The following is a 17548-nucleotide window of genomic DNA, read 5'->3' as shown; positions in this document are numbered from 1 at the left end:
TCAGTACACTCTTCAATATCTCCACCATGCTCTCTCTTTCCTCTGATCACACTTCTCCCTCTTCCCCCCCCCCCAAATCTTGTTCCTCCCACCACCCACTCCCAGCTTTACCGTACCACCACCCAGTATCATCCCTTCTCCCCCCCCCCCCATGACCATGCCTGCTCTCATCATCTCCGTTCCCTCATTTTTTTTTAAAGTTTTCGGTTGTTTTGTTGTGGTATTATGAAGGATGTTATTAGTGATTTTAACAGTGTGACGTTGTTTTGTTGTGGTATTATGAAGGATGTTATTAGTGATTTTAACAGTGTGAGGTTGTTTTGTTGTGGTATTATTGAGGATGTTATTAGTGATTTTAACAGTGTAAGGTTGTTTTGTTGTGGTATTATTAAGGATGTTATTAGTGATTTTAACAGTGTAAGGTTGTTTTGTTGTGGTATTATTGAGGATGTTATTAGTGATTTTAACAGTGTAAGGTTGTTTTGTTGTAGTTTTATTGAGGATGTTATTAGTGAATTTAACAGTGTAAGGTTGTTTTGTTGTGGTATTATTAAGAATGTTCTAAGTGATTTTAACAGTGTAAGGATGTTATTAGTGATTTTAACAGTGTAAGGTTGTTTTGTTGTGGTATTATAAAGGATGTTATTAGTGATTTTAACAGTATAAGGTTGTTTTGTTGTGGTATTATTGAGGATGTTATAAGTGATTTTAAGAGTGTAAGGTTGTTTTGTTTTGGTATTATTAAGGATGTTATAAGTGATTTTAACAGTGTAAGGTTGTTTTGTTGTGGTATTATTAAGGATGTTATAAGTGATTTTAACAGTGTAAGGTTGTTTTGTTTTGGTATTATTAAGGATGTTATAAGTGATTTTAACAGTGTAAGGTTGTTTGTTGTGGTATTATTAAGGATGTTATAAGTGATTTTAACAGTGTAAGGTTGTTTTGTTGTGGTATTATTGAGGATGTTATGAGTGATTTTTACAGTGTAAGGTTGTTTTGTTTTGGTATTATTGAGGATGTTATGAGTGATTTTTACAGTGTAAGGTTGTTTTGTTGTGGTATTATTGAGGATGTTATGAGTGATTTTTACAGTGTGAGGTTGTTTTGTTGTGGTATTATTGAGGATGTTATTCATGATTTTAACAGTGTTAGGTTGTTTTGTTGCGGTATTATTGAGGATGTTATTAGTGATTTAACAGTGTAAGGTTGTTTTGTTGTGGTATGATTGAGGATGTTATTAGTGATTTTAACAGTGAAAGGTTGTTTTGCTTTGGTATTATTGAGGATGTTATAAGTGATTTTAACAGTGTTAGGTTGTTTTGTTGCGGTATTATTGAGGATGTTATTAGTGATTTTAACAGTGTAAGGTTGTTTTGTTGTGGTATTATTAAGGATGTTATGAGTGATTTTAACAGTGTAAGGTTGTTTTGTTGTGGTATGATTGAGGAGTTATAAGTGATTTTTACAGTGTAAGGTTGTTTTGTTGTGGTATTATTGAGGATGTTATTAGTGATTTTAACAGTATAAGGTTGTTTTGTTTTGGTATTATTGAGGATGTTATAAGTGATTTTAACAGTGTAAGGTTGTTTTGTTGTGGTATTATTAAGGATGTAATAAGTGATTTTAACAGTGTAAGGTTGTTTTGTTGTGGTATTATTGAGGATGTTATGAGTGATTTTTTTACAGTGTAAGGTTGTTTTGTTTTGGTATTATTGAGGATGTTATGAGTGATTTTTACAGTGTAAGGTTGTTTTGTTGTGGTATTATTGAGGATGTTATGAGTGATTTTTTACAGTGTAAGGTTGTTTTGTTGTGGTATTATAAAGGATGTTATTAGTGATTTTAACAGTGTAAGGTTGTTTTGTTGTGGTATTATTAAGGATGTTATGAGTGATTTTAACAGTGCAAGGTTGTTTTGTTGTGGTATTATTGAGGATGTTATAAGTGATTTTAACAGTGCAAGGTTGTTTTGTTGTGGTATTATTAAGGATGTTATTAGTGATTTTAACAGTGTAAGGTTGTTTTGTTGTGGTATTATTGAGGATGTTATAAGTGATTTTAACAGTGTAAGGTTGTTTTGTTTTGGTATTATTAAGGATGTTATTAGTGATTTTAACAGTGTAAGGTTGTTTTGTTGTGGTATTATTAAGGATGTTATAAGTGATTTTAACAGTGTAAGGTTGTTTTATTGTGGTATTATTGAGGATGTTATCAGTGATTTTAACAGTGTAAGGTTGTTTTGTTTTGGTATTATTAAGGATGTTATTAGTGATTTTAACAGTGTAAGGTTGTTTTGTTGTGGTATTATTAAGGATGTTATTAGTGATTTTAACAGTGTAAGGTTGTTTTGTTGTGGTATTATTAAGGATGTTATAAGTGATTTTAACAGTGTAAGGTTGTTTTATTGTGGTATTATTGAGGATGTTATAAGTGATTTTAACAGTGTAAGGTTGTTTTGTTTTGGTATTATTAAGGATGTTATTAGTGATTTTAACAGTGTAAGGTTGTTTTGTTGTGGTATTATTAAGGATGTTATAAGTGATTTTAACAGTGTAAGGTTGTTTTGTTTTGGTATTATTGAGGATGTTATTCGTGATTTTAACAGTGTAAGGTTGTTTTGTTGTGGTATTATTGAGGATGTTATTCGTGATTTTAACAGTGTAAAGTTGTTTTGTTTTGGTATTATTGAGAATGTTATAAGTGATTTTAACAGTGTAAGGTTGTTTTGTTGTGGTATTATTAAGGATGTTATAAGTGATTTTAACAGTGTAAGGTTGTTTTGTTGTGGTATTATAAAGGATGTTATTAGTGATTTTAACAGTGTAAGGTTGTTTTGTTGTGGTATTATTGAGGATGTTATTCATGATTTTAACAGTGTAAGGTTGTTTCGTTGTGGTATGATTGAGGATGTTATTCATGATTTTAACAGTGTAAGGTTGTTTTGTTGTGGTATGATTGAGGATGTTATTAGTGATTTTAACAGTGTAAGGTTGTTTTGTTGTGGTATTATTGAGGATGTTATTCATGATTTTAACAGTGTAAGGTTGTTTCGTTGTGGTATGATTGAGGATGTTATTCATGATTTTAACAGTGTAAGGTTGTTTCGTTGTGGTATGATTGAGGATGTTATTCGTGATTTTAACAGTGTAAGGTTGTTTTGTTGTGGTATTATTGAGGATGTTATTAGTGATTTTAACAGTGTAAGGTTGTTTTGTTGTGGTATTATTGAGGATGTTATTCGTGATTTTAACAGTGTAAGGTTGTTTTGTTGTGCTGACACTATTGCTCTCACTGTAAGGTGGCGTGGTGATCGTGGTGGGAAAAAGCAGCTCCTCTTCCCAGCAAACTTTGTGGAAGAAATTGTGAGCGCACGGGCTTCAGAAGATGAGGTGTGAAAGAAGACCCCTTTGGTTTTCATTGTTTTGTACTAAAAGGATTCTCTTTATTCAAAACCGAGTTACTGCTCTCCTGTACAAACCCATCGTTATTCTCCTTCTTACCTCCACCACCAAAGGTGAAGGAGGTTATATTTTCTCCCCTTTCTGTCTGTCTGTTTGTTTGTCTGTTTGTGTACAGAATATCTCAAAAAGTTGTGGATGGATCCAGATGAAATTTTGTGGACAGGTTGGGTGTGTGACAAGGCCGAAGTGATTTCATGTTGGTGAAGATCCAGATCTGACTACTATAATTTTTTAAGTGATTCTTCCCCATTGAGAGAAAGAACCAAAAACGATATACGAGGTCCGTCTAAAAAGTAAAGGGACTGACTTCATTGAAATTTTATTCTAAAAAATATATTGAAATTACACCTTGTCCCCTTCAAAATAGTTTCCCTTCAGTCTCACACACTTGTCCATCCTCTTCTTCCACGCTTCGATGCACCCCCGGAAAGCTTCTTCTGGAATCCTCTGGAGCTCCGTCGTCATGGCCCTTTTGATGACCTCCACATCAGGAAATCGGGTCCCCTTGATCACCCCCTTGAGCTTTGGGAAGAAGAAAAAAAATCACAAGGAGCCAAGTCTGGCAAATACGGGGTTGCTCCAGAGTTGGCACGTTCCTCTCCGCCAGAAACTGTCGGATGCTCAGGGCACTGTGAGCAGGGGCATTGTCATGGTGGAGCACCCAGGTGTTGTTCTCCCACAGATCCCTCCTCTTGTCCCGTACTTATCTCATGAGGCGCCGGATGATCTCCTTGTACACGTGTTGATTCACTGTTTGACCCTGTAGTAGAAACTCGAAGTGGACGATGCCATTGATGTCAAAAAACGTGATGAGCACCACCTTGACCTTCGACGTCGACATCCTTGCTTTCTTTGGTCTTGGTGATGCCGGACTTTTCAACTGACGACTCTGCCATTTGGTCTCGGGATCGTATTGGAATATCCACGATTCATCGCCAGTAATGACTCTCCCGAGCAGGTCTGGATCGTCCTTGAGGCGCTCGACAATGTCTGGACAGACAGTGACTCTTTGCTGTTTCTGGTCCTCGGACAACAGCTTGGGGACCATCTTTGTGCACACCTTGCGCATTTCGAGATTTTCAGCGATGATGCTCCTGACAGTGTCCTTGTTGATGGAAAGTTCCTCAGCAATCATCCGCACCATGAGTTGACGATCTGCATGCACCATCTGCTTCACACACTCGATGTTGTCTGCCGTTCTGCTGGTTGAAGGTCTTTCAGACCGTGGATCGTCTTCAACCTCCTCCCGTCCTTCTTTGAACCTCTTGTGCCATTCAAATGCACGTGTACGTGACATCGTTTCTTCCCCGTAAACTTGCTTCAGCATTGCGAAGGATTCGGAAGGTGTTTTGCCAAACTTGGCAAGAAACTTCAGATTGGCTCTCTGCTCACAGCTCATAGCGTGACGACTCAGACAAGACAACGTGTAAAGCATGACCTGTAAAAAAAATCACACTGTGCGCAGTCAACCATCACCAATCATATATATTGACGGAATGTTGCGAAAGACTGTGACGCAACCCGTTCATTCAAGTTGTCTAAGTAGAGCACACAGCAGGCTCAGTCCCGTTACCTTTTAGATGGACCTCGTATAGCACGATATCTCAAAAAGTTGTGGATGGATTCGGATGAAACTTGGTGCACACATTGGGTGTCTGACAAGGACTAATTCATTCGATGTTGTTGAAGATCCAAATCTGGATACGACAATTTTTTTTAACTTCTAAAGTGATTCTTCACTATTGAAAGATAAGGCCAAAAAACAATATATAGAATGACATTTTAAAAAATTATTGGGCCTGATATGTTCTTCTGGATCAGTCATTGCATGGCGGAGGTATGCGCTCTCCTGAGTGCCCTTCCTGTTCGAAATGTTAACATTCATCATTTTCCAATTTTCCATCTCCAATTTTACACTCCTTCCTCACTCCCATTTAATTACGTGTGAATGCCAATTGAAAAGGAATCTCTCTCTATAAAGACTAAAGCTGGTCTACATTGGTGGAAAAATACAGACAATTCATTTTCTCCGTCAAATGCTCAAATTCTCTCTTGCTTTGAAGATGGGCTCACATCTGAAACGCCACTTCACCTTCTTCCCCATGGTGGTTAATATACCTCTCTCAACATTTGGTTGAGAGAAAACGTTGTCCTTATGTCTAATTCACACTGTGTTCCTCAGCTTCTGTAAATCTTTAGCCATCAACACTGTAGTAGTGAAGATCGCATCGCACTTCCCTTCCACAGAACGGTGAAAGTAGCCCTCTCGGGTCTCTCCTCCGAGGAACCATTGACGTGAAATCATGCATCGTCGGTGAGTTTTTGCCAATCGGTGTACGGTGCTTAGGCGTTCAGGGGGTTATGGTGAGCCTAACCAAATTTGTTAAATGACCAGCACTTGATAGATGTAATCACCAGAATGTCGCACAGCATCATGAAATCTCACTCACGCACAATTGTTCACACGTTTATTCTGCAGAGGTGCTACCATTTGGCAAAGACTCGCAGCGCTGGGTATTCACCCTGAGAGACGGAGGGCACACTGGGTTGCACTTGGACGTGTTGGCAGCTTCTGAAAAGGATTTCGATGAGTGGGTTGGGAGCATCCAGCAATCTAAGGAGGCTGCAGGCACCAGGGTACAAACACATCTTGCTATTCGTCATTGTTAACCTCGGTTTGAACCTCGGCTGAGTCGTAACAAAGACTTAAAAAAAATGATATGTGCTGCTTACTTGATTCGAAACAGCAAAGAGTATATTCACATCCTGATGCTGCTTACCTGCTTGATGCCCAGTATTTGAAAGCATAGAACATGGACAAACAATCATTGAATGGCAACCATTACACCGGCTTGATGGGCCAAATGGCCTCCTCCTAAGTTGGTAGAATGGTATTTGTGGAATTTATATTTATTTATCTGTGCTACCTGTATTTGGTAACCTCCACAACCTGATAAATAACATTTCGAATGTTCAGTAAATACAGTAGACCTGGTCAGGAGGACTTAGTAAATTAGATTTTCCCCGTTAACCCTTCCATTTTGGATATTCACATCCTCGTGCTCACAACTGAGGCCTTCACTGCAGCGTTCTGATCGCCGTACAGCATTCATGGATAGTTCCAGGTTGGCGTTTGCTCTTGATTCCCCAAGGTTAAGTTACCATTGAAATAAAGATTTGTATAATTGGCTGTAGTTGATAATAACGAGCTAGTACAATGTCCTGGAGGAAAGGGAGCGAATTATTTAGATTTGTCCAAAATAGGCTTAAACTGTCATGAGTGCATTGTTTGAAGTGGTAACACCCTATTGTAATTGTTATGCCTATCGTGAAGATGGTGCTTCATTTGTGGCCATGGAACTGGTCCTGGAGGCCTGTCTGAAACTGGTGCACTTCGCTGGGAATGTGACAAAGTGATTCGGTGATTATCTTTTGTGTGTTTGTGAAAAAGTGTTTACGACGAAATGAAGAAGAAAAGAGAAAGAGAGTGGCTTCTGAAATCTCAGAGTTGGTAATCTACTGCCGCCCTGTGCCATTTGAAGGTAATGACCTCACGGTATCTGTGCAAAAGGTACAAGGGTGCATTTTCTAATGAGGGTCGTGTCTATGTCCCTGGCACTGTTCTATATGATCAGATTGGTCATGAGTCATGCTCTATACAGAGTGTTGGTGCTGCTGAAGCATTTTCTATGCCTAGAGTTAATCCTGGACAGGTCACCACTCTAACACAGTGAGTCAGGGCAGGAATTTGAAATTTAGCCCGCTTACTCTTTGCGAAGGACGCCATCGGATCTTTAACACCCACAAACTAATGCCGGCAGATGGGACGCCCAGTTTAACATCCATCTGAGGAACAACAGCACACACAATGATGAATCACCTTGCCTGTGAAACACCAAGATGATAGTTAAAAGCTGGGCCGAGATTCAAACCCAGGCTAAACAGCTTGGAGCCGAGTGTGCGTACCACTAAGCCATCTTGCCAACCCATGTTATATGAGTATATGGTAGAGTAGTAAGTGGCATATTAAATTCAAAATAAAATCATTATAAATAATAATACCGTAATAGTAACAATTATCATTATTTTATGTTCATAATAATTTTTGAATGAGTGGGAACAAAACGGGTTTGAACCTGTACAATGCAGAAATAATCTTATGTTGAATTTCTGAGATGCAAGTAGGAACCATTTGTAGGTCGATTACCCAAAACTCTAATCGACGTACAATTGTGGTGATGGTCAATGTAAACAAATGTCTAATAATATTGGAATTTGGACAAGCAGATTTTTCAAAAAATGACAAACGAGCTCTGGAATATCAGAAATGGTAATTTGGAATTCTAGTACGCCCACTCCCGATGGGAGTGGCAGGAAAGGTCATGTTATTATCCTGTCTGGGGTTACAGTGGATCTATACAGTATATTACAGTAGGTCTAGGCTCAGGTCCGATAAGCATAAAATGCTTCAAGAACGTCAGATTTCTTCCCTTTAAGTTTAGTGTTAAACAGCAGTAGCAACAGTTTAAAAAGGTAATCATACGTGTTTGTGGTTTATAATATATTTTACTTCTGGTGGAGGTGCCCCCATGAAATGCTGCAATAAGCTATTTATACAGGTTAACACGGCGTTTGTCCAAGGAGGAAAAAACCCTTGTGGAGAGGGGATATTATTAGTATTGATATTGTTTTGTAGTAACATTAATATGATGCCATTATCATTCGTGTTATTACTTATCTTTTTAGAAGCGGTCTTGGAAAAATGCCATGATTAGCTATTTTAACACAGATGTACATCTTAACACTGATTTCGCCCAAGGCAGAAAACCCCCTTGGGGGAGGGGGCAAATTAAGTTGCTGCAACCTCCATCGTGTGACCCTTAGTCCTCCTGTCAAGTTTGGTTCAGATTGGATAAGTAACGACCAAATATATCATGGTCAATAAGACAGACAGACAGACACCAAATTGCGTATTTTAGTTTGATGAAAGGAACACAAGAGTTGTACATTTTGGACCTTCTTGCATTTGCTCTATAAACACCACCTTAATACTCACATTCAGTTTATTTACTTATTTTAAATGGGGGGTGGGTGGGGGGGAGAGGGAAGTGGGGAGAACAATGAGTGGCATAGGAACATCACCAGTATGTTATTTTTTGTTTATATGCATTTTATGCTTTTTCTCAGAATAATTTTTTGGGAGTGGGATTAACAATGCTGTAGGATGAGAAATGAACAAACAACGACAGCACATTCACCTTTTGATAAGACCCTTTCACAGACATTACAGTCAGCACACAGGCATCCAATCAATGATCCATACCCAGCTACTTACCATTCCTTCCAAACTCCATATGCCCCTCTCTCCCCAATGTTTCGAGATGCCAATCTAATGCCAGTATAAATCTATCTACTGTTTCTGCTTCCACTACCTTTCTATGCATACCATTCCATCCATGCATTAACTGCTTTTTGAGTGAAAGACCCCTACCTGACTACTTATTTGTTATTTACATCCTAACTGTCCTCTGTGCTCTCAGACTGTGGCCCCTGGTTCTATCATTGTTCAGGATTTTTACTCTCAAGTTCCTGTCTGTTAGCATTACGTGGTGGATGTTAAAGATCATTCGTGTCCATTGTGAGGAGTAAGCAAGTTGACACCAGCACCCTGAACAATTAAAAAATTCCTGCCCTGACTTGCAGGTAACACCTGGTCTTGTCTTCTTGGAGGTTCCTTCACAGCAGCTTATTATGCTTGCTATCACAGAGTGTGGTTTCTGTCTGGGCATCAGGTTTTGTACTCCAAAAAAATTGACCAGGTGGATCAAATGATCATGTGAATGGAATTCTTAAGTTATGAAGAGCAACATACATTCACAGACACACACTACAAAGCATAATTGGGGACAGAAACAGCTTGGTATGTTTTTCGAGGAGAGAGAGAGAGAGAGAGAGAGAGAGAGAGAGAGAGAGAGAGAGAGAGAGAGAGAGAGAGAGAGAGAGAGAGAGAGAGAGAGAGAGAGAGAGAGAGAGAGAGAAAAAAAAAAAAAAAAAAAAAACTGGTTCATGGGTTTTCTTGGCATATCAATGAACTTGGTTTAATTGAGTTGCATTATATTATCAGCTGCCTACTATGTCTTGATCATTACAGTAATCATGATAATAATTATGGTGTCCTCTGATCTCAGCTCCTAAACTCACTTGTCGTGAGATGTCCTCGCTGCCTGAAACCAAGGTAGATCGGTGGCTGCGTCGTCCCAATGCTCAGCTGTTCCTCCATCAGAACCAACGAAACATGACACGTATTTACCCGAAGGGTCAACGCATAGACTCCTCCAACTATGACCCTCTCCCTGCTTGGGCGTGTGGAGCACAGATGGTCGCCCTTAACTTCCAGACATCAGGTTTGTTAACTATACTGTTCTCATCCAAAGAGGAAAAACAAGTGCTAACTGTTGTCACTTTGAATGTGTAAATGCAAGATTTAAATGTTTCTTTGTTAATTACCAGATTTAAATACTTATTTTTGAATTAACAGATTCAAATACTTATTTTTTTATTACAAGATTTAAACACTTATTTTTGAATTACAATACTTAAATACTTATTTGTTTATGACAATATTTATATACTTATTTGTTATTTACAACATTTAAATACTTATTTGTTAATAACAAGATTTAAATACATATTTGTTAATGACAAGGTTTAAATACTTATTTGTTTATTACAATATTTATATATTATTTGTTAATTACAAGATTTAAATACTTATTTGTTAATTGCAAGATTTAAATACTTATTTGTTATTTACAACACTTATTTGTTAATTACAACATTTAAATACTTATTTGTTAATGACAAGATGTAAATACTTATTTGTTATTTACAAGATTTAAATACTTATTTGTTAATAACAAGATTTAAATACTTATTTGTTAATGACAAGATTTAAATACATATTTGTTATTTACAAGATTTAAATACATATTTGTTAATGACAAGATTTAAATACTTATTTGTTATTTACAAGATTTAAATACTTATTTGTTTATTACAATATTTAAATACTTTTTTGTTAATTACAAGATTTAAATACTTATTTGTGAATTACAAGATTTAAATACTTATTTGTTAATTGCGAGATTAAAATACTTATTTGTTATTTACAACACTTTTTTGTTAATTACAAGATTTAAATACTTATTTGTTATTTACAAGATTTAAATACTTATTTGTTTATTACAATATTTAAATACTTTTTTGTTAATTACAAGATTTAAATACTTATTTGTGAATTACAAGATTTAAATACTTATTTGTTAATTGCGAGATTAAAATACTTATTTGTTATTTACAACACTTATTTGTTAATTACAACATTTAAATACTTATTTGTTATTTACAAGATTTAAACACTGATTTGTAAATTACAAGATTTTAATACTTTTTTTTTGTATACCTTGTCGAGGCTCGTATGAGAGCGAACACACAATGCACAGCAAGCGGGGCATGAGACAAGAGGGGCGGGAGTGGGAAGGACAAAACAGTGGGGAACAGAGACATTAGGAGATCTGTGGAATGGAGAGGGATGGGGTGGGGAACATGGGGTATACAAGATGGACATTACAGGGACTTTAAGGAAGGAAAGCAGGGAATTTGAAGGAGGTGGGTTTGGGGTGGATTAATGGGGGTAGAAAAGATTGAAGATTTGGATGGGGGACGATGAGAGGTGGTGGGAAACAGCTGTTTTGAAGACCTGGAGGGAAGAATGGGATTGAACAGAGTGAGGGGGTTTATTCCAAAGGCGGGAAAAAAGTAATGAAAGAGTTAAGGTGAGCAGTGATATTTGTGAATGACAAGATTTAAATACTTATTTGTCAATGACAACATTTAAATACTTATTTATTAATGACAAGATTTAAATACTTACTTGTTAATTACGAGATTTAAATACATATTTGTTAATGACAAGATTTAAATACTTATATGTTAATTACAGGATGTAAATGCATATTTGTTAATTTCAAGATTTAAATACTTATTTGTTAATTACAAGCTTTAAACACATATTTGTTAATTACAAGATTTCAATACTTATTTGTTGATTACAAGATTTAAATACATATTTGTTAATGACAAGATTAAAATAATTATTTGTTATTTACAAGATTTCAATACTTATTTGTTGATTACAAGATTTAAAGACTTATTTGTTATTTACAAGATTTAAATACTTATTTGTTATTTACAATATTTAAATACTTTTTTGTTATTTACAACACTTATTTGTTGATTACAATATTTAAATACTTATTTGTTATTTACAAGATTAAAACACTGATTTGTAAATTATAAGATTTAAATACTTATTTGTTAATGACAAGATTGAAATACTTATTTGTTATTTAGAAGATTTAAATACTTATTTTTCATGAGAAGTTTTAAACACTTATTTTTTAATGACAAGATTGAAATACTTATTTGTTGATTACAATATTTAAATACTTATTTGTTAATTACAAGACTTAAATACTTATTTGTTAATGACAAGATTATTAACAAATAAGTATTTAAATCTTGTCATTAACAAATATGTATTTAGATCTTGTCATTAACAAGTACAAGAGACATATATATATATATATATATATATATATATATATATATATATATATATATATTTGAAAGTGTGTCTGTCTGTGTGTCTGTGTGTGTGTGTTTCTCTGTGACCTATGCACACGAAAAGTACTGGACTGATCCTCACTAAACTGCTGGTTCCTGCATCGTGAAACTGACACAGAGCAGCACAAACGCAAAGCCAAATGCCTAAAGCATTTTTAATTACATTCTAGTGGAGTTTTTCTGTAATTTCTATAATTTTGAAGCATTCATGATGAAATAAATGAATAAATGAATTTTTGTAAATTTCATTGAAATCCTGACTTCTAGGCAATGGGAATATTTCTGTTACTGAAAATCCTGACGTGATACAGCAAAACGGTTATGATTTTTGAAATCAGCGTACCCAAATTAGTCTAAATCACTTTACACATCTCCAGTAAAAAAATTTTGTTGTTCAGTGTTATTGAAATGCATATTTAAATAGTTGTTATTTACAAAATTTAAACGGTTGTTATTGTTACGTGCGGTCTCCATGCCTCAGGTCGAGTGCACGGCAAATACCCGGAGGGGAGCGCGACAGACAATTAAATTGATCACTATGACCACTTGTTTATGAGTAACAGGTGACACCAGCGCACGACATGAAACAAGGATATTTAAAGTGCAATTTATTTAATCCCTAATGTCTTCGGTGGGGTTGACCAGGTGAATTATTGAATTAATACCAGGTGGGGTTGACTCTGCCCGTCATCCTTTCGAGGTCAGCAAAAATGAGTGCCAACTTGCTGGTATCTTGTGTCGGAGTGGCGACCCGTCCAGGATTGTGTCCAATAGCCAAGAAGACTGCTTAGGCAGCACCAACGCGCTGCACAGAGTATGGTCCCAATGGATGGATGGATCGGTGAAGTGGTATTCCAGCCATAATTGAATCAAAATCCAAATCCCAAAAAAATCTGAAATTTCATATATCTGATCGACAACCTGATGTGTGAAGAATTAAATGTGTGATGTCATCGGTCACATGGTTTAAAAAAAATCTTTTCCAGAACCACTTAACTGATCAATGAAAAACTTCGTACACAATCGACTCGCCATCGGGAATAGAGTTTGAATTTTTTTCACATTCATCTTCATTGACACAATTTGGCCTTAATATGCACGAAAGTGGTCGTTAGATATCCTCATATTCAATCAATCAATAATTAATCAATAAAGCTACGGATAATGGCAGTGACAGAATAGGACGTTTGGATGATACGGGTATATGAGCCATAATAACAGTGGGCCTCAATAGTAGCGTGTTATAGTTAATGGTGGTGTGTTTGTTCAGAATGAGCGCGCGAGGCGAGACCTATGCACTCTACCCAGTGCCGTTCGAGTTTACGTGTTATTTATCATCATTAACTAATTGGATTATATTACATTTCCAGGTCACACGTCATTCGTTGCACTTTTGGTGAACAGGGGAACATAGTATTTGTTAAAAAAAAAAAAAAAATTAAATTCACCGCAAAAGGTCAACATTGCAGAAAAATTGGCAAGACTAATAATAACCAGGAAGAAGGTAGACGGGTAGTAAATGAAAAGTCTGACTGATTTTGGGACCTGCTTGCATGTTATCGTCTCATCCAGCTGCACATCTCACTAAGCCAATCGCGCCTGCAGGTCCCAGGGTAGCCTGAGCAGCGAGTTCTATAAACACATCCTCATCTCGTCTGGTGTCAGCAGCAGAACATGGCAATTGGATGGTGTGTCGTCGCAACCCTTGTTGTGATTAACAAACTTTACCATTCCAGGCAGACCAATTCGCCAGACGTTTTACAATTGTCCAAACATGTTTTTACTTGTGCTTGTGCGACTGATTGTGACCACACCTTTAAACCTGAATATGCTCTGTTCTGGACATTTTCCTCATCCCACAGACAAATCGATGCAGCTCAACCAGGCCTTGTTTTCACTCAGTGGGGGTAGTGGATATGTGCTACAATCTGCCGCCATGAGGAGCCCCAGATTTGACCCTTTGGATCCTCAAACACTTCCTGCTGGAGAGACTCTCAGTCTACAAATCATGGCAAGTTGTAAAAGAGTGATAATGAAATTATAATCTACTTTGGAAAGATAGTTGCAAAATCACACTTCGCTCCATCTATTAATTACATACGAGACAACTTTTTGAGACATCGTGCAATGTATGTTTTGGCCTTCTCTCTCGATTATGAAGAATCACTTCAAAAATTCTAATGTACGCAGGTTGGGATTTTCACCGAAATCCAATCAGTTTGTTCTCGTCACACACCCAACATGTTCACCAAGTTTTTCCCAAGTTCATCCAAAATTTTTTGAAATATAGTGCTGTGTATCGTGTTTGGCCCCATCTCTCAACGGTGAAGAATTACTTGTAAAAATTATAGTATCCGGATCCAAATTGGAATCCTGACCAAAAATGTGCATTGCTGTCCTTGACTGGTCACAACATCATCATCATCATCATCATCATCATCATCATCATCATCATCATCATCATCGTTTTATGACCGTTTCCATGCTTGCATGTATCAGCTATGGTTCACCTAATGGCTGCTTTCCAGGCTGCACGATCCCTTGCTAGCCCTCTTACTGGGACTTTAACTCTAAGATCATCTTTCAGCAACACATCCTGCGTTTTCCTCCGACAGCCTCGAGCTCTCCTTCCATTCAAATTCATACTTGTACACCTCTTCACACAGCTGCCCACCCCCATCCCTTCCACATGTCCGAAACATCTCAACCTACACCTACGCATAACCTCAGTAATGCTTTCTATACCTAACCTATCTCTCCATTTCCACATTTGGTTTCCTATCCTTCAGTGTAACATCACACATCCACATTACCATTCTCATTTCATTTTGTTTACACCTCCGTTCGTCCTCCTTTTTGATCACCCATGTTTCACTGCCATACACTATCACACTTCTAACGCAAGCTGCATGCAGTTTTCCCTTTAATTGGAGAGATGTCCCTTTCGATGTCAATAGGGGTAACGACTCCCGAAACTTCCTCCAGCCACATCTAATTCTTGCATTCACTGCTGCTTCCACACCACCGCCTGCACCAATTATATCACCAAGGTAACAGAATTTATCTATACATTCCAGGGATATATCCCCATAAACTAACCTTTCCACTCTAACCGGAGCCACTTGTTTGCCTGTGCAAACATACATTTGAAGTCAGGAACCACCTGCAGTCTACCCCTGATGCCACGACACCTCTTGTGCACCCAGCAGTTGCAGGATATACACAATATTGAATTGCTACCAACACACCTTTTATACAGACAGCACAGGGCCACCTCCCCCTTTTCCCACACTTCCTTCTCCCACACCACTAATAAGTACTTTTGTTTTCCCTGTATTCACTTTCAGTCCTCTGGCCTCCATACCCCCCTTCCATACTGTATATTTACCCATTACTTCTTCCACACTGTCAGCCATCAGCACTAAGTCATCAGCATGCAGGAGTTCCCAAGGTGAGCTTTCTCTAAATTCCTGTCATATAACCTCAAGAACCATGATGAACAAGAAGGGGCTCAATACTGACCCCCTGATAAACAACCACTTTCACTTCAAAATCCTCACTCTGCACCCCAGTTACCCTCACAGAAGTTTTTGAGCCATCATACATTGCCATGACTACCCTAACTGACCAATCCTCCACACGTAACTTTCTCATGGACCACTTCCAGAGGTATCCTTATCAAACGCCTTCTCCAAATCCACAAATATCAAGTACAGTTGGTTATTCTTCTCCAGATATTTTTTCCTGTAATTGCTGAGCTATAAAAATTGCCTCCATCGTGCCCCTTCCTGGCATGAAACCAAATTCCATTTCGTGTATATTAACACTCTGTCTTAGTAATTTATCCATGACTCGACCACTTTCATTCCATGGTCCAGCAACTTCATACCCCTAAAGTTGCTTCAAACTAAGGCGTCACCCTTCCCTTTATAAATATTCACCATTACACTCTTCTGGGACCAATCATCTGGGACAGATGTCTCCCTTATGATTGAATTTACCAATTCAGTGATTAAATTCACTCCAATATCACCAGATGCTTTCAGCATCTCTGTGACAATACCAGTGCTGCTCGTCGCTTCACCATTCTTCATTTCATCGATGGCTTTTTTCACCCATTCATTCTTTATCTTTAGGTGGTTGGCCTGCACCGGCTCCACTGCCTCCACAATATCCCTGTTCCAAGGGAGCTCCTCATTTCGCAGGTGCTCGTAGTAACTCCTCCAAGCATTTCTAATCTCCCCATGGTCAACCAGTACATTTCCCATATCATCCTTCACACATTGTTCTCCTACAAGATTCTTATTTTGAATGATCATTTGCTTTGCTATCCTAAATATCTCCCCTCCACTATCTGCATTATTTATCACATATGAAAGTGAATCCTGGACTAATTTTTTTAACCTTGTAAACTTCCCTTCTTGCCCCTATGTTTAGCCACTAAATATTCCTCCTTATCCCCAAACTTTTTCCAAATCCTAAACAGTCTTCTTTTTTTTTTTTGAATCGCCCTATCCACCTCATTATTCCACCACCATGTAGCCTCATGTCTACTTGGGCCCTTCGACCAGCCACATGTTTTATCAGCACCATGTAGCAACCCATCTTTTAAAGAGTACCAATAACTCTCTACATCCTCTCCTGCCATTGAGTTTCCAAGATTCATTTCCAAAAGTTCCCAATAGAAATGTTCCTTTTGACAAATTAAAAATAAAAAAATACCAGTTGATCATCCAGATATTTAAAAAAAAGTAAGGATTTGTTATTTTTTTTTCTGTGATCAGAAGTAATCTTTTGAGATATCCCGCTCACAGACAGACAAAAAGACATTGTGGAAAGCATAACCTCCGTCCACCTTCGGTGGCAGAGGTAAAAATACAGTATTTTGGCCTCAATTTGAGAGGGTGGGGCGGAGTGGGGATGCAGCAGCATGGATCGCAGGAGATACAGCAAATGAAGAGGATGAGATTTGGAAGACGGTTTTTTCTTGGTGATCACCACAACTACATGATGCAAGAATACATGGAAATAATGCAGATTCATGAATGGGACATTAGTTTCATGATTAGATAACATGTGTAGAAGTTGTTGTCATAACTGTAAGCATATTGGACTGGTAGTCAATTATGACTTTGACCTGCTGGTTGGATCACGACTGAGCCACGGTTGCAACACTGATCCATGACTCCTGCAGATCGGGAGAGAATTTGTTCCAGATGTCGGAAACGATTCCCTCGTTTTTGTGAGACACCAACAAGGGACATTTCATGTTGTCCAGCCCATGCTGACCATATTAACATCCATTTAAGCGACTGCACACTCATTGATGAATTTCTCTGCATTTGAAGCCTCAATCAGACAGTTTCTAGTTTGGTCGAGAATCAAATCCAGACTGGACTGCT

General features: G+C 37.5%; 1 protein-coding gene across 3 annotated transcripts in view; it reads left to right on the top strand.

Moving 5' to 3' along the window:
• Positions 1-17548, top strand: part of LOC147012458 (1-phosphatidylinositol 4,5-bisphosphate phosphodiesterase gamma-1-like) — a 91342-nt gene that overhangs the window by 61523 nt on the left and 12271 nt on the right. For all 3 annotated transcript variants that reach the window (XM_085856720.1, XM_085856721.1, XM_085856719.1), the window contains exons 24-29: positions 3299-3389; positions 5709-5775; positions 5941-6098; positions 6913-7003; positions 9650-9865; positions 14009-14157. In XM_085856720.1, the coding sequence (XP_085712846.1) occupies positions 3299-3389; positions 5709-5775; positions 5941-6098; positions 6913-7003; positions 9650-9865; positions 14009-14157 (772 nt within the window). The remainder of the gene's footprint in view (positions 1-3298; positions 3390-5708; positions 5776-5940; positions 6099-6912; positions 7004-9649; positions 9866-14008; positions 14158-17548) is intronic.

The sequence above is a fragment of the Eptatretus burgeri genome, chromosome 15 (assembly GCF_056783735.1).
Source record: "Eptatretus burgeri isolate ZD-2024b chromosome 15, Ebu_testis_v1, whole genome shotgun sequence".
Taxonomy (NCBI): Eukaryota; Metazoa; Chordata; class Myxini; order Myxiniformes; family Myxinidae; genus Eptatretus; species Eptatretus burgeri.
This window is presented reverse-complemented; position numbering and strand designations above follow the sequence as displayed.